The 26,325-nt window shown below is 38.6% G+C and overlaps 1 protein-coding gene across 2 annotated transcripts in view; it reads right to left on the reverse strand.

Annotated features, from left to right (window-relative positions):
* Nucleotides 1-1,171: 1,171 nt before the first annotated feature.
* Nucleotides 1,172-26,325, reverse strand: part of ascc3 (activating signal cointegrator 1 complex subunit 3) — a 368,707-nt gene continuing 343,553 nt past the window's right edge. For both annotated transcript variants that reach the window (XM_008432855.1, XM_008432856.2), the window contains 6 exons: nt 23,889-24,113; nt 11,911-12,062; nt 10,427-10,577; nt 4,685-4,891; nt 4,008-4,183; nt 1,172-2,122 (listed from right to left, as the gene is read on the reverse strand). In XM_008432855.1, the coding sequence (XP_008431077.1) occupies nt 1,990-2,122; nt 4,008-4,183; nt 4,685-4,891; nt 10,427-10,577; nt 11,911-12,062; nt 23,889-24,113 (1,044 nt within the window). In that variant the 3' untranslated portion in view covers nt 1,172-1,989. The remainder of the gene's footprint in view (nt 2,123-4,007; nt 4,184-4,684; nt 4,892-10,426; nt 10,578-11,910; nt 12,063-23,888; nt 24,114-26,325) is intronic.

The following is a 26,325-nucleotide window of genomic DNA, read 5'->3' on the forward strand; positions in this document are numbered from 1 at the left end:
TGTTACACAATACAGTTTTACCAAGTTGCTCAGTCTAAACTGGCATTGTTGTGCATTTAAGGTGTAAAGTTTACCATTGACCAAACGCCCCCCAAAGGCATCCCAGCGCCCCCCTTTTGTAAAAATGCCCGCCAGCGCCCCCTGCAGTCCTCTGAACGCCCCCTGGGGGGCGGTACCACCCACGTTGAGAACCGCTAGTTTAGAATAAGTAACAAATCGAAGAAAAGAGATAAAACAGCAATCAAAGTTCGCCCCAGCGCTGCGGATCGAGCGCTTTAGGAGCTGGATTGGAGCTCGCACCCAGAAACGCCGCCAGGTGCAAGAGGACGCCAATTGGCTAGAGGACGCCGACGGATCGAGAGATCGCCACCGGGGAGGAAAAGAAAGACATTCCCGGTGAGATCTGGACTTTACATTTCTTTTTGGGGGATTTTTGGTGGTATCACTCCTTTTTCTAATTTTTTGGGGAGGGGTTTTTTGACGTGTTGGAGTTTTCGTTTTGGATTGGGACTTTGGATTAAAAGGGAGAAAGGCTCCCAGGATATGGAACTCTTTTGTGGACAATATCCGCAGTAATAAGGATCCAGAGTTTTGAACATTTGTCTATTTGGGTTTCTTTACTGACATGAACTGAGTGAATTAAATCTATCCTAAACTTATTTTGAGTCATTTTTGGTTACTGATTTATCAAGATAAAGATTATTTTCTTAGTTTGTGGTTTTTTTGTAATAAATCATTGTGGCTAAAAGTCAAAACAAAATTTCATTCTGAGTGGTTAACGATTTATTTTTTTGTCAATTTAACTGGTGTAACATATTTCACCTGATGCCTGTGAAGTATCCCCCTTGTGTGTATTTGTGAGTTCCGCTTTAAATAGAAGCCGAATTTTACAGTTTGATGGTTGATCCAACGTCATTTGTCGACTTCAACCAAAAATCAACGATTCTAACTATAATTCAATGTTGATTTAATGTCGTGTGCTATCTGGGTCAATGCTGATAAATTTGATTTAATGCCGCAAGATGGAACTTTTGAGAATCTGCTGCCACCAAATCAGAGATTCAAACTCCTTCTCAAGCCAGCTTACTGAGGCCGGAGGCAGTCAATCCAAATCCCAGAAGTAAATGGTGCTTCAGTATACAGTGGGGAACATATATGCAAAACAAGGATGTCATCTCAAAGTGAAATTTTATTTTCAAATAATTCCAGGGCATAAAATCAACTTGTTGCACAATGCTATATTCAATACAGATGGATTTCTGCCATGTTTGTTCTGTTTGATGACTCAGGTGTAACTTTGAATGAGTTGTTGATGAGGAGAAGACAGGTCAGATCTGTAGATAAGCTGCTGGGGAACTTACCTGCTATTTCACAGATTTGTACTTTAAATCTACCGCAGCAGTTTAAACTCAGTTTGACCTGCTGCAACAAATGTTTCATTTATACTCAGATATAAATTAAAGGTTGTAAACTTAACTTTCTATCTTAAACATTTCCCTGCCCCCCACCCTCACCAAAAAACATAGAATCTTTAGAAAATGTTCTTTACCTTACATTTTTATCTCCGTCTTGAACCAGTCTGTGTACAGCTGTTTGTGGTTTGGATTTCTGTTTTTAAATTTAACTCAAGATTTTTTATTCATTGTCATCCAGTATATATTCTACATACATCAAATATTTGCTAAACTTCCAATTTGCTGCAGTTAGTTAAAGTGGAAAGTCTTCAAAGTTGGAGTATATGTACTTGAACAGGGGACAGGGGAATAAACAAACTGATAACATTCTGTAATGTTCCATATTCCAAGAAGCAAGCCTCACTTGGTCTGATGCCAATGTGAGCAACAGGTCTTTGAGCTTCCAAAGGTTGAGTTCCAGGAAACCTTAACATGTTATGATGACATGTCAGTGTGAGTGCGACTCAGCACATCAATGATAGAGCTGAACTGCTGCTGTGCCAGAGTAGACTAAAGGTTTTCCTATTGCTGCTCCTTAGTTGAGGGAATCCACTACTTCTGTGTTGACCTGGGCTGCGATGCTGGTGGGGGTTACATTCAGGTGGATGTCATATTGCTGATCCAGGCCCAGGTAGCTGTCACTCATTACATACAGCGTGTAGATGCACCTACAAGCAGAAGGTTCAGTGTTGAGTAGGGCTTCCACAAAATCATAAAAAACCTGTTTTTAATCTCACGTCAAGCTCCAAGTTTACTTGGAGCCAACAATGTGCTAATGCTCACCCTGTGCTGAAAAAGGGGATTAACTGAAACTGGTATTAGAAAATGGGAGTCCACATATTTCACTGTTAAAGATCTCAATGAGGAAAACAGCTCAGCAGTAAGTTCATTTACCACCAAAAGAAGGATGAAATATGACAGGGCTTCCCCCAGAAAACTTGCTAAGCCCGGTGGTCAGGGCGCCGAGGCGGTTCACCGTGTTTTTGTATTAAAAGATTTTAAGTAGACAGGAAAAGTAAAGATATAACTATATGTTACAGGAAAACATCGCCAGAGAAATGCTATCTAAACCCACGACTAGTCTTAAAAATAACAATTCAAAAAATACAATTAAGGCAGCCCTGGGCTTCAAGGGCCCCATAAATGCTAATATTTTAACACAGACCACAGATAAATAAATGTAACATTTGTTTATTGAGGTTATCAATGCTGCTAAATTTGATTTAATGGTTTCAGCATACATAAATAAAAATATTTTAAATTAACATTTAAATGTAAGATTTTAAGGAGCTAACAAGTTTATTTTGTAGAAGTTGAAAGAACAATCTTCATAGTTAGACTGTTTTGTTACCACAGCAACAATCTGATGCTGTGAGTTTAATCTTTGAGTTTGAGCTCTGTTTGTTCACAAATACAAATTAATTAACTTATTGCTTTTAAGGTTGACCAATTAAACTACTCTCCCGCTCCCAGATTTCACTAAATCTAACACTGAAGCTGTAAGAGGTGCTGATGTTTTTAGCACTAAGAGGAGCCCATAAGACAAATTCTGCTCAAGGCCTCATACTGTGTTGGACCGGCCCTGCATAATGAGTTAAATCCACTGCTCTGAGCAGAGATGCTTAACAATATAATGCTGCTAATGTGGCTTTAGTAACTCTTCCATTTTGTGTCTGAGTTTTTAATAAGGGCTACAGAAACTGTTTTGGTTGTTTGAGTTTATGGGATAAGTTTTTCAGATCTCTGCGCGGCCGCGCGCATTAACCCTGGCTATGTGGACAAAGCATTTGATATGGTTTGTTGCATCGTGTAACCGGAAAAATAATACTTAAAAAAAATAAATAAAACAATATAAACTCAGAGTGATGCGTGACTACGAAACTACAAGCGCGAAAGCTCCTCACTGGGCTGAACCTGCATGATGAATGTTCAGCGCTGGTTCGTTAACAACAACCGCTCTGGCGGGCTGCCAGGCTTATAATACACTGGGGGAAACCCTGATTATGATGTATTAAACTCTACATGCAGAGCACATGTGGCATCGTTGATTTTGTGGTGTGTCTTGTGGGAATAACAGCCAGACAACAGCTGATTTGAGGCACATTTCATGTGCCTGCAATTAGATAACAGATTATAGTAGTAAGTAACTAGCTTTTCCTCAGAGTATTCCATAGAGCCTTCTCTAAAAGAGAAGAGAGAATCTGGTAGTGTGGGAAAACAATTCACCCACCATGGTGTGAGTTATTAAACTTATCTGCTTAAACAAACTAAAACACAAAATAATAATATTGGAGCTTAATTTGTTCAACAGTAAAGATAATTTTTACCAGTTAAAAAAAAAAAAAGACCAGTTGTCATAACAAAACATAAAATTCAAAGTTTCAAAACTGGAAGTTACCCACAGTGGTTAAAGGTGTGGATGGCTACAGTCATGGGTGAACAGTGTAAAAAGAACTGGGCTAAGCACACAGCCCTCCACTTGTATTGTGGACCAGGGTGAATGATGTCGGTCCCATATTCATCACCTGAGGTCGGTTTGGATCAAAATCTTACTTTCCAGTCTTCTCTGGGGTATAGAAGGCTACAGACACAGCGGTATGGTTCCGGACGTATCCGACCCGTTTGACAGCCAGCAGCTCCTTGCTATCCACTTCCCCCATGATGAGGAACCATCCCTCGTCCTTTGCTTTAGGGAACCTGGGAGCCTGGGCCTTACTTTCCTGCTTCCTCTGTAACACACAAAAATGTCTCACCTTTACTCATGATTTTACTTGCAGTTTTAGAAAAAATGAAACTATATCCTTTTAAATTTCAGGTTTTTAAATTCTTTGTTCATATTTGAGAATTTGTAGACTTGTAAATTTTTTTTCACTAACTTTCACTTTTAGATTTTACATTTTATTTTTTAAATACATAAAGGCAGTAAGGAATATGTGGATTATGTGAAGACAAGGTTGAACTTGATTAATAACAGAACATTTATTAGTTAAAACCTTAATTCTGACAGAAGGTGGGCTTTCTTTAAGTTGAACTTTCTGAGCACTGTTATAGTTGTCTCAAAGAGTATCAAAGCACATGTGACTTAAACCAAAAACAATGTAATGTCAAAACATGTTGAACTATGTCACTCTTTTTAAAGGTAGATGTTTGCATTTCTATATTACATCTCTCTGATAAAACATTAACTTTTCATCCAAAGGACTCAGCTGTCAGACATTGGTCCCACTTACCCAGTGCTGACCCAGATTGAGTCGACGCAGTGACACCTGTAGAACGTACTCCTGGTCAGCATGGACATCCAGCCATCTGCTCTCCTCTCTCAGGCTAGTGCCCCTTCCAGTGAGAGGGCGCTCCATCTGCTCCTGGCTCTGCTCCCACCATCCCTTCACACTCATCTGGACCTCCAGCACTGGCAGGTGGCTCAGAAAGGACCATGCCTGGCAGCGGGCAGAAAGGTGGAAAGACAGGGGTGATAGTAGACACTGCAAGTTAAGTCAAGCTGAAGTTACACTGTTCAAATATAACTTGCTGGGGCAAAAATGAAAAAAAAAAATGGAGAAAAGGCAAATGATTTTAGTGACTGTTTATTTATCCGTCTATGTACATCATCTCCCACTTATTGGGTGACAAAGGTTACCCAGGAGGGAAATCCTGATATCAGTTCTCTCTCCAGGGATACTCTCTAGCTCAGTGTTTTTCAACCTTTTTTGGGCCAACTTACATTGTCACGAGTCACACCACCAACCAGAAATGCAAACAAAGATACTCTGTAGTCGCCTATATTCAGTGGTGGGAAGTAACGAAGTACAAGTACGTCGTTACTGTACTTAAGTACAGTTTTCGTGTATCTGTACTTTACTTAAGTAGATTTAATAATGGGKACTTTCTACTTTTACTCCACTACATTTTACAGTAAGTATCTGYACTTTCTACTTCACTACATTTCTACAAACTGTCTCGTTACTCGTTAACATCCAAGTCTCGTTGCGCTTTTTGTCCGTTAAAATGTGAAGTTCAGGGATTTAAGGTGGCGCCGTAAAATCCGAGCAATAACGTGACTTAGTGTCTGTTGTCACCCATCGCCTCCACCTTTACTCGCTGCGGAGCTCCAGACATGCGCAGTGGTTTCCTCTGAGCGTCAGTAATATAATAGCTGCATAAATCATAAGATATGGCGACATGTAAAATCAGCAGCGCTTCGCTTTCACAGACGTGGGACTTTGTCCAATTTTTAACGTCACTTGGAAGGAAAGCTTAAAGAAAGGTAAGCTCCGTGGACGTGATGCTAGCAAAGCGAGCTGTACTGAGACACATGTTGCATCTGATGAAAAATGAAAAAAAGTTGTCACTCATGCACTGAATTACTGTGTGGAGGTTTTGACTGAGGTGTTGCATATATGGGACAACGCTGTGACCAAAGTGCAATATAGTAATATGACATTCATGGACAATCCGATTCTTCTGGACGGATCTTGACCAAGTTCTATAGGACTGAAGCCTCACTGAGATCCGTTCTTTGTTCTTGTAATGCTCTGCGTACACTGCAGTAGCTATTTTATTTCATTAAAATATCTTTATATTTAATTGGCGAATAAATAAAACAAGAACGTAGGAACACAGAGCATGCTCATTGCTCTTTGTTTTCATCTCCTGTCATGGTGGCAGACGTTGCAGCAGGAGGGAGGATGAGAACAGTCACGATGCTCTTACTGCTTGGTTACTTGTTGCTTATTGGGCCTTGGACAGTGTTCATAGTTGAGCGTTGTTAATTGCTATGTTTAATGGTGCAGACAATTATTATTTCTGACATTGGCAATATGGGCAACCGCCCAGGGTGTTATTTTTTTAGGGATGGCAGGAGACCTGTGGATTGTGACACAGAGATGAAAGCAAAACAGAATGAAGAAGAGTTTGAATTGATACTGGTTAAATTTATTTCAGCTCTAAGTATTTAATATCTAGGTGTTTTTATGGGAAAGTGAATCTTTCAGATCAATTTGAGAAGTAGTTTTGATAGGTGCACTAAATGTTATTGTCATGTAGCACGGGGTGCTGGTTTTGATTTGGTCTTGGGTTCAGTGGTCCAGACTACAACTCTGCTACGTGGCTCCTTGGTTCCATGTCCTCCTCTGCCAGTTGGATTTCTTTCAAAATAAATGTGTAGCAAAAAAAGTGAAGCTCATGTTATGTTAGGACAGGAGATGAGATGTTTCCATCCCTGAAATTATGATGCATAGAATCACATATCTAAGTCTAAACTATGTTACAGAGTAAACTCAATAAAAACATGCTTTATCTGTGGCATATGATCATTAAAATGGCACATTACTGATGTATTAAAATTAAATACGATTGGTACACTTAATGATATTAGTGATTAGGTAATGCATTCAGCAAGTACTTTTACTTTTAATACTTAAGTATTTTTAAAAGYCAGTACTTTTTTACTTTTACTTAAGTAAAATGTTAATGTGGTACTTTGACTTTTACTTAAGTACATTTTTGACTGTGTATTTGTACTTTTACTTAAGTAAATTTTTTGAGTACTTTCTCCACCACTGCCTATATTACATATATAGTCATTATTATCAAAGTGTCTTGAATATGAATCAAATTAACACAATAATTTATTTTTATCATATTTTACATTTCTTATTTCAAATTGCACTTAACATGTTCACTTCAAAAATACACCTGAACAGCCACAACACTGTGGTCTTAAATTTAAAGAATTGTAAAACACTTCAAAGTGGTTTACAAACTAATCCACAAGCATTCTTTTAGCCGGAATACAGAAAATAATTCATATTCTGAAAGAAGCAATAATATTTGGGAAATATTTCACTGTTACAATATTCATATTGTAACAGTGAAATATTTCCCAAATATTATTGCTTCTTTAGTGCATGCAACTCTTCAAGTTGCATGCACAAAATGTCAATACACCCACCTGGTGTGAAACCTGTGCATGTTTGAATGAAAACAGAGCTGAGTTCCTGGCAGAAATTGAAGAAAGACAAAGCTCTTCCTCCACAGCTCTCAGTCTCTCTCTGTTTTTAGTTTTTATAGTAACCAGGCTTGAGAAGCTCATTTCACACAGATATGTTGTGGGAAATGGACCCATGTTCTTTCCAACTACTGCTGAGCTTCACTGTCTTTTTCATCACTGTCGTCAGAGTCTTGCTAGATACAATGCTCTCACCGCTACCTGTAACATTCATGCATCATTAATTCTCTTGTTTTAATGCAGTGTTTCTCAACCTATTTCAGCCCAGCGCCCCTCACCAAAGAATTTGTAGGCTACTTTGCACTGACTGTTATTTTATTTTTATTTATTTATTACTATCACTATTGTAGATGTTTTGATTTTTATGCTTGTTTCTGTATTTATCATTAAAAATAATTTCCCAGAGAACAAAAAAGTAATGTGAATAAAAATTATTTTCACAGTTGTCTACAAAAAATGCAATGAATATTCAACTTAAAATTGGTAGGCCTAACAGCAGCCAATCAGAGTGGAAAAAATATTCTTATTCTTTGCCATTTTCTAATTGTTAAATATTCCACAAAATGAGCAGATAAAAGATGTACAACATGCCAGTTTAAACTTTGAACTATTTGCAAAACGACTGAGCTCTGCAACATTAAAACATGGATAGAACTGTAACTACATTAATCATAACTCTTCTTCTCTTCAGTGTTTCTGTTGGTTTCTGGTGGTGCAGCTCTGTGCTGCCTTCAGRAGAATGGGACATCAGAGWATCATCCATAAAACTTCACCCACATGGCATTTATTGTGTAAACCAGAGCTTTCAGTGGAAAAACAAAAGTTCCAGATTCTTGTAATGCCATACAAATATAAGACTGAAACATGGATTATATCTTTATATAGACCTGTCTACTGATTTATAGATTAAGGTGTAAAGTTTACCTTCGACCAAACGCCCCCCAAAGGACTCCCAGCGCCCCCCTTTTGTAAAAATTTCTGCCAGCTCCCCTTGCTGTCCTCTGAACGCCCCCTGGGGGGCGGAAAACCCACGTTCAGAACCGTTATTTTAATGTAAAATTCTCTGTACCTACTGCCATCTAGTGGTAGGAAAATTACATGATTACACCGCTAGTCACCACTACAGCAGAGACACTCGAAAATGGCATTATTTGCAGATAATTAATTCATTTTCAAAAAATCTTTTAAGACCAATTACCATATTTTCCGGACTATATAGCGCACCATACTATAAGCAGGACCTTCAAATTTTTTGGAAAGCAAAAAACTGGAAACGTACATATACAAGCCGCACCGGGCTATAATACGCTGGTATCTCTGCTGCTCTCGGTTTTCCATAAGGACCCAGCTGAGGGCTGCGTCCTAATAAATCTGCTGGTTATATTAAGGACGCAGCCCTTCGTCTCCAAAGCCAAACCATGGTTTCGTTCACACTGAGCTTACGTACAGCGGCTCTATTTCCCTCCTGTAGTGGCAGATCGATAGCCCTCAACTTAAAAGCTGCATCATATGAGTTTGAAAACATTTCTCTGTCGTACTAGCATGTGCTTGTTCTAAGTGAAAATTAGTGCGTTTTTTGATTTCCAATTTTGACTTCCGATGATTCACTTCCTGCTAAAGAGCCCCCTGGTGGTTGAAGAAAAATCCACAGAAAAGCCGCACCGGTTCACCGGTTCAGCCACATGGTTCAAAGTAGGAAAAAAGTAGCGGGTTATAGTCCGAAAAATACGATAGGTGAAATTGGATAATTTTCACGGCACACCTGACGATCACTCACGGTACACTAGTGTGCCACGGCACAGTGGTTTAAAAACACTGCTCTAGCTCACTCTGGAACAGAAGATCAGAAGGAATGCACTGTGAGCCCCAAAGTCAAACAAAGGAGATATTCAGTAAAAAAAAAAAACTGGATCAGAGCCTAACAACACTTCTCCTTTCTTTTATTTCTTATGTTTTCATATGTGAATATGTGAGATGAGCCAGCGCCAATATGAAGAAAGCCTGGTGGTGCAATATTATACTGTAGACAATGTTGAGATGGAACATTTCCACAGCATGTCTGTCCATAGATGTCTGTGGTAATGGCATGTGTATACAGGTTTGGGGTTGACATGAAGCACCTCTTCAAACATCATGCCAGGCCAAATTTCTGGAATGGAGCCTTTTTGCACGCAGCCAAAGGGCAACTGTAACTTTCTTTGATGTGTGTCACTAATGTTAGAAACAAGAACAGGAGTCAAGTCTAGTGATGGTAAATCCCTGTATCAGAGCAGGTTATGATGGACAGATCTGCTAAATGACATCCAGTGTACTGTATCTATCACACATGCTTCTCCCTGTTTTTTAAGGGATTCTGAGGGCAATCTTAAAAAACACATCAAGAGAAAAAGACAGTGTGATACAAAAAACTACATAAAGACAACCACAAAGAAAAAAATATGGAAAGGATAAAGGAGTTTGTTGAGGTCTATGTGGGAAGACACCTCTGAAATTCAGCCAAGAAAAGCTATTTATTTGAGGATTACTCTCCAAGAGCAAGTCAGACAGGAACACTGCACCACATTTAATTATTCAATTAAAGAGCCTGCCACTCAGCAAGGTGACGGATGTGAAGGTGGGGACGGAGGAGGAATCCTGGTGATTTGGTGAAGTCACAAGGCCTGTTGCTGTACCTGGCTTCCTCATTACAGCAGCCATTAGCTCTCAGAGTGGAGTTGTAAATGGGGGTTTGAGAGGCATCAGGGACCACAGTGGCAGGACTGCTCAAAGCCCCTGCTCTCATGAAGCGGGGGCTTCATGAAAGACCCCGCTTCATGAAGCGGGGGTTCTGAACATTGTGCACATGTAAGAACGTGCACAATGTTCTGACATTGTGCACACTATTGTGCACAATGTCAGAACAATAATGTTTTTAAAACTGTTGAATTGAATTTTAACCAAATAGCTTCTTTTGATGTGAGCTTACCTGCAGTATTTGATTTGGCTGAAACTCCTGGTTAACAACAGCAGATAAAACACTTTCTTTTCCACCGCAAGCAGCAATAAGTTCTGGGAGTCCCTCAACAGGCCCACAGAAGCCTTCAGCATCACTCTTTCCTTTGATACCTGCCCATTTCCTGGAAGATGTTTGTACAAACAGAAAAAATGTAATCATTGAATTAAACCGAAGAAATCTTCAATTGCAAGTTTAAGGTGTGAAACTTCCATTATGTAATGTTGGTACCAAAACTAGTTTTGATGTAGTGCTTTAAACACTGCAAAAAAGAAATGACATCAAATATTTATTAGAAGGAAGAGTATTTATCTAAAAGTAGTGAGGGTCTGAAAATTGTCCATGACTTGCTTTCCTGGGAGGAGACAAGCTTCTGAGGAAAGGATTATGTTTAAATACTACAATACATTTATTACTCTTAGCTCCTCAGAGATCATGTAACAGATTTATGTGGATATAAAGAATCTCTGGGATACACACATATTTAAATATCACTCTTAAGGAGTTGCTTATTGAGAATTCTGAAACATTTGTAATCAAAATGGAATTAATAAGTTGTTGGTGTATATAATAACTGAAAAAGTCATCTAATCTGGGGCTCTAACCAGGTTCCTGGACTTTATTCATGGAAGACGGAAGGACACATTTAGAGAATGGGATAGAGACAAAACTCTTGTAAACGTTGACATATTTTACCAGACCTGGAAAACACAGAATTGAATTCCATGCCATTCCAGACTATGAAGGAACCCTGCCTATTCCAACAGAGGAATCAATCTGTTGTTCTAGACCAAGTTTCTTTAAAATGTAGTAAACTGTCAGAATCCTTCTCTGTAGAGTTTTTCCTAAACCCAGTGTAACAAAAGTTTTGGTCATGTCGCACAACTAGAAACAGACAGCCATCTTTAAAATGTCAGTTTTAAAAACTCAGATCACTCACAAATATTGTAAACTCAAGGTTTCTATAAGGATATCTGAACTGTATTTTAGAAGTTATTTTATTCCAGACTTATCAAGAGGGTAATGAAAACATATGTTGTGATTTTAACATTTCAGAACCTTGCCTCCCTAACTGCATGTCTCCACATGTCTAAAGACAACTTTCCCCTGGAAGTTTTGCAAATTTTACTGCTCTGTATTTTATTCTAAAGAGGTTCCAAATGAATGACTTTTCTCTGACTGCTGCTGGGAAACATAAGCCATACTTTACAGGTATCTTCATTTTATAGGAAAACAGGGTTGTGAGAGAGCGAGAAGACATCGTAGGCATCCTACATGGGAAGACACAGAGTAGCATCCAGCCAGTAAACATCTTTTAGATGGTTCAAAAACTATCTGCTCTATCTCTCAGAGTGTCTGGCAGTATTTCCTATAGAGGTTCTCTCTGTGACATCAATAACAAATGGAGAATGCATAGAGCAGGAGAACAACAACAGTGGAGCAGTGATGCTGTTTACCTGAACAGGTAGAGGTGGTGGTGTTGGACGTGTGGAAGTGTCAGTAATGAAGAGTCGTGCAGCCAGCGGCCCTGGATGATCATCTGGATCAGGTTGCAGATACTGAGCACTGTAACAAGCCAGCCTTCATTGGCAGCTACATCTAGCATTGCCTGAAGTCAGAAACAAAAACAATTAAAAATCAAATATACCTGTACTTCTGCATCCTGATGTCTAAGCATGCAGAAGATATGTTCACTTCCATCCAAGCATTCACAGGACTAACTGCTTGAAACCCAATGAAACGCCAATGTTTAACAGCCTTGAAGCGTCCTTTCCATGGTTTCATCTGACATGACTTTTTTTCTTTACATACATTTTTAAGTTTTTTAAGGAGAGGGTTTTAAATTGTGTTCATTTTTAGCGTAAATCTGAGACTGAGTGAGGAAGCCAGAGAATGCATGAAGTTCCCAGGGAGAATTGGGATTCAAGCCCAGTATTTTCTTGGTGCAAGGCAACCAAGAAAATACTGGGTTGAAAGGCAAACCCAGTATTTTCCATTGTCAATGCTGACAATGGTGTTGTCAGCAATGTCATGACTGATAACACCAAAAAAAGGTCAAACATAAATGAAATAATGTTTTTGTCCTATCTTATTTTTCTGAGCCACTCACTCTGCACACTTTCCTACAATCAGTTGTCGCTCTCTGTGCCCAGATCAGGATGGTATACTGAGAGTTATTGAGCTTTTATGATCAGGGAGTCTCTTCTATGGAATGAATGAACTGCCACTTGAACCAGTACAGTTACTGGATGAAATGTGTTAATTTTGTAGATCGCCTCAGATTTCAGATTTTCACACAACTCCTCCATAGAACTGAGATCAAGACTTTTGTGATGGCTATAACAAAAAAATTCTCTTTGTGGTCCCTACCTACTTTGTCTTCACTTTGACTGCAGTTTTGGGGTTAAAGTCTATTCGCAAGACCCATCTCTGTCCAAGATTTAACTTCCTGGCTGTTGTCTTTAGATGTTGCTTCAATACTTCAACATAATATTCTTTCCTCATGATATCATCTATTTTATAAAATATACCAGTTCCTCATGCAGCAAAAACAACCCCATAAAATGATACTTCCACCCCCCATACTTCACAGTTAGGGTGATACAAGCATTCCCATGTTTCCTCCAAATGTAACAATGGTCATTATGTCCAAACAGTTCCACTTTAGTTTCATCAGACCATAGGAGATGTCTCTGGAAAGTAAAATCTTTGTCCTTGTGTATATCTGCAAACCGCAGTCTGGCTTTTTATGTATCTTTTGAAGTAAAAGAAGCATAAGTGGCCTTTCAGCCCCTGTTGGTACAGGACAGTTTGACTGTGGATAATGACAGCCTGACCATTATGTAAAGATCCTACGGTCTATGGCTTTTGCTTTGGGGTCAATCTGCACATTTTGGACCAAAACACATGATCTTTAAGACAGAGATCCCATCCCTTTCTGAAATGTTATGATTGGACATTCCCATACTTGCATATAAATGTTAGAACAGATGAACCTTCAAACATCAGTAAATTGTTCCCAAGAATGAACCAGACTTGTGCAGCTGCCCAATTCTCTTCCTCAAGTCTTTACTGATTTTTTTTAACTTTCGCATCGTGTCAAACAAGAAGGCAGTGTGTTTCAGGTCCTTCCAATTAACTCAGATGTGTAGGTTAATCTATCACACGTTTGTGGAAGGAAACACAAAGTCATACATTTTAAATTATAGTTATCCCTGATTGTGATAGTATGTAAACTTAGGAATATGAAGAAAGGAATACAAAAAAAATCTCTAAAACATGTTTTCACTATTTTTTCTGGCATTTAGCAAAAAAATAATTTTGGTAATTCTAGCTAACCTAAAAGAAGAAATGTTTGGTTTGATTGAACTTCTATGGGGAGCCATTTCAGCTAAAATGTATAATTTTATTTTTTATCCATTCCCACATTTATTTCTGCTCGTCCTTTTCCCATCTCCCTACCAATTTTCATTATGATAATGAGGAGGCTTCTTAAAGCCATCTCGGCTTCAAGAAAGATGGCAACCTACCATCAACCTACCACTTAGCAACTTTTTTTTTTTTTTTTTTTTTTTAAGAAAATAGTGTTATAACTAATGACTATTATTTTTTGTGTAGACTCTCAGACAGAACATGTTTCAGTTAGAGGCTCTCACGGACTCAGAGGTTCACCGTCAGGTTTTTCATAGTTTGGACAAAGCGGCAGATGAAGTTGGCTTCCAATTGCATCTTCAGGAGTCCTCTGAAGCTACTAGCTGAGGTGGAACTATGAAGTGCAGACTTTTCTGTACATCATAAGAGAACAGCAATATCCAAAGGCAACTCTTTGGAGCATCGACGAATGAGTTTCTCAGAGAATGAGAATGGCAAGCCTCAGAGATCTGCATGAGAGACCACCCTGACATCCACAGACGCACATTCAACACCACTGATGTGCAGACAGGGACGCTGTTAAGGTGAGCAGTCTGCAGGTATGCCCATAAAGACATAGAAAATTGTTGTACCAAACATTAAAATGAAGAAGGAAATTAAAGAAAACTAGGATGGCATAATTTTTTTAATGACTGTACGTATCTGTATTTAAATTTACACAGTTATTTCAGTTATTGTGTATGTCTGTCAATGATAAACATGTTTGTATGCATATAAAGTAAATATGACTATATTAATTTAAGTAGTTCTTTGTGGGCTGTCGAGAAAAGTCGAGCTCATCCCACTTCCCCATGCTGGAGATTTTAGTTTAATAGTAATAATAAATAAAATTACCTTAAAATTAATTACACAGGTGACATCAAGACCCAACAGTAGAGTCAGACGGTAATAAAATTAATCTGGTTGTGTTTGTTGTTATTGTGTCCTGCAAACTTTGCTTTAATTCTACTTTTTTCTATTTAATCATAAAAAATCATAGTCAGGCAGAAAGAGAGTCATGAAACAGGAAGAGCTGGTTTCCTGAAGAAAGGGGAAGTTTCTATCTTGCATCAGGCTAAAAATAGTTCAGACCATTCCTTATTTTAAAGCATTAAATGTTTTTAAAGAATACAATCTAAACATTTTGAGTAATTGGATAAAACCCAGAGTAAAATACTTAAATTAATTACTTATAATTGGGCCAATAATTAATATTGGTTTAACCAGTGGTTGATGTTGGTTTGATTATAAGAATATTTACACTTACTCTTACACTTGTGGAAGTACTTAAAGGTGAAACAAGTAAGTGTAACATGGTATCAGATAATTAGAATAATGGGTATTCTTGGTTTCTTTTCAGAAGTGTCTGTAATAACTCACATTATGATTATAATAAGAGTAACTAATAAGTTATGGTTATTATAACATTATAAATAAATGTTAAATCAGAGAAACTAAAAGGTTACAAATGTGATTTTGACATTAAACTTGAAAAGGTGTAAAATGTTGTAACTGTAATTAAAGGTCACTGATGTTGTGTTGAAGGTAGATGGTAGGTGAAAGGTCAGGGGAAAAGAGGAACTGATAGGAGAGCGGAGGTGACCAAGGCCTTATTGATGAACTTCAACTTTTCGAAGAAAAGAGAACAGACATCAGGTCATGAGGTCTCCAAGGTGATGGATATGAGATCATCTGTCCAAGCAGTCAGCCAATGAGAGGCACAGCAACAAAGCTAGCCAATGTAAACACACCAAAAAAGTGGATAAACCCTTTATAAGGTGGGTGCAAAAGAGGAATCTTTGGTTGGATCCTTCAGGCAGCTTCGAGCCAAGACGGAGATGGACAAAGAACTCTGCAGCTGAAGAAGAGCCGGGGCCACAGAGCCGGAGACTGTTCTGCACATGGGGACCAACCCGTTAGCCCCGCAACATGTGGCTTCAAATCGCACTTCTCTCAACAGCTGGGTTTAGACCCCCAAAGACAAAGAACAAGGCAAAGACAAAGATAAAGACAAAGGCAAAGAGGAAGAACTGGTGTGTTCCTTCCGTGGGACCGGGAAGATCGTGGGACGAGGAGAAGGGAGCTACAGAGCTGCAAGACAAGAAGCTGAGGACCTCTACGCACATGAGGAAGTCACCCTGAGGCCCGAGACCTGCCGCTCTAAGTCAGTACTCTTCCTGTACTGGGAACCTCCTGCTGCTGCAGCACCTTCTTCATCATCAGGCCAGTTCTGGGGTTCAAAATGCCAAACTCTGTCCGACTCTCTCAAAGTTTCCCTTTTTTAGTTCTCAGTGTCAGCATTAGGGAAAGATAGGCTAGATTATTGATTTGACTTATTTGATTATTTCTGCTACTGAATTAAGCTGTACTGACTCTTGCAAAATTGCCTTACTAATAAAATAATTAGCATTAAGAAAATCTAAAAGATGTTGTGGACATTCAATTAATGAGTCACCTTAAAGTTCTTTGATGGTCATAAAATAGCTATGAAGTTTGATTCTGGGAGGAAAAAGTAGAAATGTTTTATAGGTTGCTTTTAGCCAAAACTAAAACAACACCCTTGGGACTCGCCCGAGTCACTAAAACCAACCTGGTTCAGTAACAAGTGCACGTTGTAATAAAGAGAAAGAGCGACCGTTAACAGGTGTGCTCTGTGAAGCTAGTTGATTGCAGGCTGCTCAATCTGGCTAATTCACAGGGTGAAGAAGGGTGGGACATCTGGAGGGGGAGGTCGTTAGAAACCAGGCTAGTCTTTCTCGATGTCAGCTTAAACAGAGTTTACTCAGTTCTGAACAGGGTAAAATCCCATCAGATTTAGAAAACTCAAATTACCCGTTAGATGGAGAGCTGGCTGCACATCTCCCTCCTCTGAGAAGGGGAAGTAGAGTGAGAGAGAAGGGGAGGGAGGTGTTGCACAATAACAGGGCGTAAAACTTGTCCACATTAGTACTCTTATGTTTTTGGCCTACACATATGCTTCCACATTTGATTACTGTTCTTCAGAGGTGGGCAGAGCACCCAAAATTGTACTCAAGTAAGAGTAGCACTACTTCAACATGCTTTTACTCTAGTGAAAGTAAAAAGTAGCCATCCAAAAAAATTACTCAAGTAAGACCAATAAAGTATTTGATAGAAAGTCTACTCAACTACTTAGTAATGAATTCAATTATCCATCATTTAATATCTAAAAAAATTACATAACATGACATAGTAGAAATGTTGGTATTTTAAGGGCAAAAAGACATTTCACATAGGTGAATTTTTTCAGGCAAAATCAGTTTCTTTCAATAAAAACACTTACCAGCTTTAACAAAAAATACAGGTCTATGTCTGGTGAATTTTTGGTTAACACACGTTTGTTCTTCATTCAGATGTGAGAGAGTCCAGAAATGATCGTCCACACGAAAAATAAAGTCAAGAGTTACAACATTATTTTCTAATAAGGTTGCTAAGCTTCAGCTCATTGATAAGCTGGTGGTAGGTTGACATCTTTCTTGAAGCCAAGTGGCATGAAGACAACGCCCCTCTTCATTATCACAATGAAGCAGAAACGAATAAGGAAATGGAAACAGCACAGGGAGAATAAATAAATAAATGTGGGAACATGAGTAAAATAATAAACAAGTAAATAAATACAACAAATAAACCAGTTATTTATTAATTTAATTTTATCTGAAATGGCTGTCCTTAATCTTCAGAGAAATCTTACAGAGAAAGAAATGTGTTTGTGTAATTTTTTTTGGTGTATATTAATATCTGGTTTCAACTGTAGTATTGTAGCATGTTAATTTTATACATTTTGGTTTTCTACTGCAATTGTATGGCACAAAGTAACTTCACAAATAAGATTTTTAAAATAATTTTTATGTTAATTTCATATGTGATGTAGTGTAAACATGGAAAAAACATTAACAGCGGAGAGTTCATTTATTAACAATGAGGAAGATTGTGGATAAGACATTATGGATTTTCCTGGAGATGGGCTCTGACAGAATGCACTTTCAACATGAAGTAGCAGGAGAGAACAAGGAGAAGTCGAAGAAACACTAAAATAGAGCAGAGCAGGATATGTTAAAGCTGAATCGGATCCCAGTTCTTTGTTGAGTTGATCTTAAACAAACATCATTAATTTAAGTCATTTCTTGAGGGTAAAATGACTCAAGCTGCATGGAGAAGGATGTTCATGGCAACCAAAATGCTAATGCAGTACAAATGAATTATTGTTAAAGCAAAGCATAATGAAATGAAAGTAAGGTCTGACAGCAACAGGCTTAATTATAGAGCTTCTCATTTTGCCTCGCTTCGCCCATTGCAGAAAAAGTGAGAAACTGTAAGAAGAAAAGGATTTTATGGAGGAGCTCTGGGCAGAAGTGAAGAGCAACTCAAATGGATATGAGATTAATAACTTTATGCAACAAAGCTTTAAAATATTTGTAAGGATTCAGATGAAATTCTTAAAGCTGCAATATGCAACTTTCATAAAAAAATATTTGTATATATTTGTTGAAGTCGTCACTGTGTTGCGACAGTATGGTATGAAACAGATCTATGGGGGAAAAAATAAATAAAAAAATCGAGCTCCTCTGCCATTTCACAGTGTCATCTAGAAACAGCCAATGAGAGCCAGTAGGAGGATCTTAGTGCTGTCAATCAACACTTCACGTGGCTGCTCACCATGTGCAATGTGCACATTTAGCCCATCAGCCAGGGGGACAATGGTTGTTCTTAGGCAGGATGACTCAGAAGTGGTGCATTTCTTCAGACAGGAATAGCAGCTCAGAGAGGTGGTGGAGGAGATTTATCTGTTCATAGATTTTTTTTCTCTCATATTATACTTTCACAATATTTCAACAGTTTTAACAAATATGTAAAAAAAACAACAAAAAAACAACATTTTTTCTACAAGTTACATACAGTACCTTTAAAAGGAATTATTGTTATTTTCTAATCAGGTCAAGTGACATATACACATGGTCACAGAAATAACTTGAATCTGACAAAGGTAATAAATTAATACAAATTCTATGAAAATGAACAAAAGAAAGTGAGACATGCCTTTTCAGATATGGTTTAACAGTTTAACAAAAAACAAACTCATGAAACAAGCCTGGACAAAAATGATCAGAGCTAGCCCAAGCCTCCATGGGGCCCTAAGCAAAATTTGTTTTTTGGGCCCTCTATTTCTGCTAATAGTGTGGATTGCTGCAATCAACAGTCAGACAATTAGATCATTCATACAACTGCTAAACTCATTGAGAAGTATACAGAGGAAGCAAAGGATTCTGGGACCAACAATAAAATCAGGAGATTAGAAAGAAAACTAGAGACAAGCATGTTAAAGGTAAAGGTTATAAGACCATCTCCAAGCAGCTTGATGTTCCTGTGACTATAGTTGCACATATTATTCAGAAAATTAAGATCTATGGGACTGTAGCCAACCTCCTTGGCAACATGAGGAAAATCCATGGCAAAACAAAGAGATGGATAAAATGAATGGTAGGAATCCTATTGTGCATCTTTGGAAGGAGCTGAAACACATCATCTGGAAAAGGCTTCAAACTTGAGACAAACTTGGAGCAGTTTGCTCATGAGTGGGATAAAATACCTGCTGAGAGGTTCAGAAGTCTCATGGACAGTTATATGAATGTTTGATTGAAGTGATTGCCTCAAAAGGTTGTGCAACAAAATATAAAGTTAAGGGTACCATCAAAAAGAATGGTATCCAGGCCTGTTTCATGAGTTTATTTTTAAAAATAATTCTGTAGAAGCATGTTTGAAAATCCATGATTGACTTTCATTTGTTCATTTTCATAGAATGTTTATTCGTTATTACCTCTGTCAGATTAAAGTTATTTCTGTGGGTTATTTTTTCATTAACCGAGGGGTACCAAAAATTTTGCCCACGTGTGTAGTACTGTCATTGACATTACTGTTTTGAAATGCAATTCTGATTCCTTCCATTTTATTGTAGGTCCCAGAATTCAGTGTGGCTCTGTGTTTACATCTGTTTTGTTCTTTAGCAGTGAGGATCCTCGATTTTTAACACCTTCATTAGCTACTCTGCTCTTAAAGTTCTGTAGACCTTAAGGTCTCTTTTGTATGTATTAGCATTTTACTTACATTTAATCTCTTGTATACCTTTCTATTTTTTTTTTATCTACTGTTCTGAGGGATTAGGAAGAATTGTTTATCTGTTTTATTGGTTTTATATGTTATACTTGTGTCAAGTATCCGTACTGCATTGATTGTATTGGAGAATACACTAAAATATTCCAGACGATTTTATGTTATTGATGATAAAGCATGAAGAAAATTCAAGTCTGGACTTAATTAAGACACACAAAAAAAACAGTCTGCATAGTCAAAGTGTCTGTGTGCTGGACTGTGACATCTGCAATACAGAGCAGGGGCTTTTGGAAACATAAAATCAGACAGAAATGATTAACCAGTAAACACCTGTAACTAAATAATAAAATATTGCACTACTGTGATGACTCACCATGTCTGAGTGTGCAAAGAGTTACTGGGGCGAACTGGAAAAAGATTACCACATCCCTCTGTGACGGAATCAGTACCAAGTGTGAGCTGACAGCAGCTTCACTCTCTACAAGTTCCAGTCATCAGCAGCTTTAGTCAACAAATAGAAGTTTTCTGGACCAAGTGTTAAAGATGTCAATAATAACAGTCCCCTGGGATTCTGTAGTGTATTGTGATGAGTATCCAGACAAGTTGGACTGGTCAATTCAATGTACAGCACTACTGTTCTTTCAGTTCTACCCAAGAATAACACAGTGATGAGCAGAGCCACTGCAGTAAACAGTAGCAATAGGACTGTGCAGCAGCAAGCTCACCCATACCAGCCACTTGCACTAGAGGGAAAATCACAAGCACATGTCTGCATTTACACACTAAAACCATACATTCCAAGCTGTGGAAAAAAGCTTACAGATTTTCAAGCAAAGAGAAGCTATGTTACTCTACATCACATAGAATCACACAGCAAGGGTTAAACAACCAGTTTGGGATATCTGTGGCTGATTTTGAGAACTTGACCAAAAGCTCACCTCCCAAACATTCTTTAATTAGGCTCGAGCAGCTAAGCGCTGCCAAGGCCTATTGTAATCGCAGGATTTCTTATTCTTATTTTTCCGTCACTTCGCGGGGCTGTTTTGGGGCTTTATCATATTCAAAAACTCACCAAACTTCACCCAAAATTGTCCCCCGACGAAAATTTTCGGATTCTGGTGGAATCCGAAGTGGGCGTGGCCAAACGGCTCTACAGCCCCCCCCAAATGTGAGTTGGGGGAAACAGTAGGTCGTAGAGATCTGAAATTTGAATTTGGTATGTAGGTAGATCTCCTCAAATCAAGAAATAAAATCTCTTGGAGGTACCCCCTAAAATGCTCAGGGAGGTGGCCATTTTGGGTCAAAGGTCAAATTTTCGCCATTTTTTTCCATTTTACTCACGTCGAACTTTAACAAACTCCTCCTAGGGATTTTGACCTATTGGCTTAATTTTTGGTCAGGATGCAGTTAAGGGGTGTGGCATTAAAAGTGATCAAAACGGTGAGTTTTTGTACATGTTGAAGGGGCGTTCCAGGGCGCCGAAGTTGGCGTACTCACCACAGAAAACCAACCGCTACAACTTTCACATAGAAAGGTCAATTGGCACCAAACTTGGTGCCAATTTTTTTTTTGCCAAAGTTTGGTGGCACCAAAATGCCACCAAACTTCATCAGGCATCCAACCTGATGACAATCAAGTTGGATGCCTGATTGTCATCAGGTTGGATGCCTGACAATCCTATGTCGTCATAGTCTGACCTCACCTAAGCCCCGCCCCCTCAGAACAGGAAGTGACTTTTTTTTACTTGGAAAGATACAATTCTGGCTCTCTTGACCTAATCAAGATGATCTGGTGTCAGATCACTGATAAGATGGTCTCACTTGCTTTAAAGCGGCAAGAGTTTCCAGTGGAGGGCGTGGCCATGGCGGCGCGGCAAAGTCACAGGTAACGCCGCCGCCATACGTTTGGCTCTAGTTTCCACATGTTTCAGTCCAGCTGCACCAAACTCACTGAGTTTGGATTCCAGACAGGATTCCAGTGGAAAATTTGGTGGGCGTGGCCTAATTCCTCCACAGCAACCCCTAGAATATTTTAAGTAATCAGCCCCCAGCCATGCTTTATCCCACAATTATCAAACTTGGTACACATGTGTAACTTGTCAGGACCTACAAAAAAGTCTCTTGGAGCCATGGTMMAAMCCMAMMRGRARSYKSSMMWTTTTGRWYMAARKYMMCMMTTTKKYYYTTTTYATTGATGTCGTATCTGGGTGAACTCGTCCTAGAGCTTTCCAGATCCAGGCTTCAAACTCAGTCAGCACAGTCTTGAGGCATTGAGGGTCAAAAGTTATCAAAGGAATGTTCCTATGTCAAAGCATGTGGGCGTGACCAAGCCTCAAATCTGGCCATTCTCCATGAAACATGAAGGCTGGAGGAACTGCACCAGAGCATCAGCGGGGCGAGAAGAGAGTGGTGGTGCAGAAACCCTCGCGGTTGCAAGTAGGCCTTCGGCGCGCTTTGCTGCGAGGGCCTCCAATGCCGCTTGCGGCTTTAATTTTAAATTGATTTTCATTTGAGCAGCAGAGATGATGTCAATACCAGAAGAGCAGAATCCTATCAATTCATCTTAATAACAATATGTACTGATGTACTTATTAACTAAAAACAAGATCAGTTATTTCAACATCAGTGAAGTTGAAATAAGTTAAATTTACAAACAAAGCTATGGTCACTTATTTCTGTTGATCAATTAAACTCAGAAATAAATTTGTGAATTAATAACGCAGCTTCTTTAAGGGCAGCACAAGTTTTGGGGCAATTTTGTTCCACTGACTCATTTTTGTTTGACTTTGTATCTAAAATGAAAGGTCGTTTGAACACGCTGTAAACAAAATATTAAAATTTCAAGTGACCATACTGTTACTGCTATTACCATTATTCTCCTCAACATGTTGTTTGTACTCATCTTAAATAAGTGGAATTAACCTTTGGATAAGAAATGTTTAATAAGTTATTTTTTTTAACTTGAGTCCATGTAAAAAAGTTAAGTATTTGACTGGCCAACAAGGTGTACTACAATGCACCGTGCTACCAGCACCACAATACATTTTACCACCACCAGCTGCAACTAATTAAACCATTTTTTTATTTGTCACAAAAAATTGTTTTTAGATGCTTAAGGTAGACTCTAAAGCTTTATCTATGTAGTCAGTTCAGCAACAACTCTATCAGCTAGTTTATGAGATTTAACAGCACATTACAGTAGTAATGTAGTGACCGAGTTGAATGTTTATTTTCATGACCACCCTAGTCTGTCTTAGGTGCCACTTCCCAAAATTGACTAATTTCTATATTTTCTGTCAAAGTTTCAGCAGAGAATACTCATATTAATTAAATTAACTTAAATTATGCTTACTAAAATTGCAAAAGTTATTGTTGCTCAATCAGTACAGTTTTGAAAACGCAATTTTTTAAAGCAAGTTTGCATATGCTTTTAAAGTAAACTCCACTTATTTCATTTCAAGCCCCCTGTCTTAAATCAAAATATGCCAGAGGTATGAAAACTTTAAACACAGCCAAATAAACTACGAATTCTAGGCTGTTTTCAAGTTGATGTTTTGTTCATATAAGCAATCAGGCCCCTGCTGCGCAATTAACTCGATGCACTGATCTTGAGCATTCTAAATACCACTGTATTTTTCTACACATTTACTTCTCCGACCATGCTGGCTCCTTTAAATTAGAAACGCCTCTCATTTCACCAGACCAATCAGACTGGAGACTGGCTATGATTCAGATCAAGACAAAAAACGTATTTTGTTTGGCCAGTAAAGATTGGTACATTTATCTTGACCAAACAAATAGTTTTTAATAGAGTTGCTGTGGTGTCCAAAAAGTGGAAACAAATTTATAATCCTGAGATAAATAACAGTGCTTGGGGTCAAAGCACTATAATGAGTTACCTGACAGATTCGAATGGCGTTGTCCAAAATTGTTTTTGTATCAGTTGTGTAGTCACTACATGGGAGTTGGGTGTGGCTGAAGTGTGCTTGCAGCAAAAGATGAGTCTTGGTGTGTGCACTGTCAAAGGACCGGGGGTTGACCTGCAGAGGGAGCTGCTGAGCTAGCTGGCTGTTGAGCTGGTCCTCATTGTGTCTGACCGGTAGCTCAGCGTATTCCTCTGCGTCCTAAAAAACATCAAAAGTGAAACAAGCAAGTCAGCCCTGGTGCTTTCTCTGGTGCAGTGAATCCCAAACTGCTTCACAGTACATTCAGTCATTCACCCAATCTCACACACACATTTACAATGTAGTAGCTGTTGCTACTACACCCTAGCCACAGCTGCCCTGAGCCTCCAGGCCCTCTGGCCCTCACCAGGAGGCAAGATGGGTGAAGTGTCTTGCCCAAGGACACAACAACTGAGACAGACATGTCAGGGCTTTGAATTGGCAATTTACTGGTTACAGGACAAACTCCTGCCAGAGTTGCTACCTTTGTTTGGACTTTAAGTATGATGATGTGGGCGTGTTTCTTCAGGAGTTAGCCTTGGTTCCTTACTTCCAGTGTTCTTAATGTAATTTTATAATTTTAATATTGTTTCTTTGAATGAATTTTGTGTATTTTTATGGTCTCATTGAGTGCCAATAAAGGTGTCTCCAAATAAAATGCATTATTATTCTTAATGCTTCCCCATACCAAAAGGGTTTTAAGCTCCTGACTCTGAAGTGCCACTAGGTAATGGCCCTTTCTGTTCCAACATGACTGCATCCAGTGCATAAAGCAAGATATTCAAGGACATGGATAAGCAAGTTTGGAATGGAAGATTGTCTCTGCACAAACAGTTGATTTCAACCAATAAGATACCTTTGATAAAAACATGAGTAGACAAATGGCAAAGGAAGTTTTGACAAACTAAGAATTTGTGCACAAAAAAAAAAAAATGTAAAAAAAAAATAGAGCTGCAAAGGAATATTGTAATTTTACATTTTCTTATTATGGTTCTGCCAAATTGACTTTTTGAAAATGTTTTATCTTATACATGATAAGACAATGAGAAACCAAAGCATCTTGGACTGATGCTCATCGGGTCCCCTAAAATACTAAGTAGCAAAATCATAACATTACTTTGAGAACCCTGTGAGATAAGAAGAAAATAGGTTTTACTTTGAAAGGTTCACATCTGACCCCTGTGACCTCATCATGGTGGGTCCAGTTACAGAAGACATGTTGGTGCAACTTGGCCTCCAGTACTAATAGTTTTTGGTGGAGGATGTGGGCGTGGCGTTGTGGCAAATTTAGATGTCATGCCATTGCCATAAGTTTGGCTTTAAACTCAACAGATGTGAGCTGAGCTGCACCAAACTAGATAAGATCAATCCAAATCTACCACCTAACAGTAATGCAGTCCAATATTTGGTGGGTGTGGCCTTATTCGTCCACTAAAAATTTTTTTTAAAAATTAATCTCCAAGCCATGCTTCGACCGACAATCATGAAACTTGGTACACCTGTTTCTCTTGGAGTTATGGTCCAAACGTCCGCAGGAAGTCAGCTAATTTAGGTCAAAGCCGCCATGTTATCCGTTTTACTTATGTTGCATGTGAACAAACTACTCCTGCAGCTTTTGACATACAGGCTCAAAAGTTCTCAAAAGCTCTTGGCTGCATTAAAGCACGTGGGTATGACCACATCTGAAATCTGACCATTCGCCATAAAACATTGAGGTGAAATAACTTCCACATACAAGGTGACAATTCTACGATACTTTCTGTGTGTCATAACCAGGGGTGAAAGTAGGCGGGTACAGTCGGGTACTGCATACCCCTAAGAGATTTAGCGAGGGTACGCATATACCTGCAAGAGAGGGGAGCGGCTGTCAGCTGTAAAAAATCAGTGGGTTCACTTTGCAGTTGTGAGTGCACCCACTAAACAGCCGTGACTGATTAGTTTATCAAGAGCAATCTAAAACACGACTTAATCAGTTAATAAATCATTTACAGCCGCTGAAATTTCTGAACGTTCAATAAACGACAAACTTGGACTAATGATCTCGTTAGTCTGTGACTATATGTCACTCACAACAAACATCAAACACTGTAAATATGTTTCATTAAGTATTTGACAGACAAATGGCTTCTGTGATAATTATGTGAAATTAAATTAATTGTCTAATATTAAACAAAATAGTTTGGGGATCTCGCTTTGAGCTGAAAGTCTTTTCCTCTATCAAACTTTTTTGACTCTTATTTAGTGGAAATATTCATGTTTTGATGAGAATTTCTCCAAAATAACCTTTTTCAACCTTTACAGCTCCACTGTTGAAAATGAGGCTCTAACATTCACAAATGACATTGAAATAAAATCCAGTCCAACATCTGGTTTGAGGTGATTCCTCTGGAAC

Source organism: Poecilia reticulata, linkage group LG16 (assembly GCF_000633615.1).
Source record: "Poecilia reticulata strain Guanapo linkage group LG16, Guppy_female_1.0+MT, whole genome shotgun sequence".
Taxonomy (NCBI): Eukaryota; Metazoa; Chordata; class Actinopteri; order Cyprinodontiformes; family Poeciliidae; genus Poecilia; species Poecilia reticulata.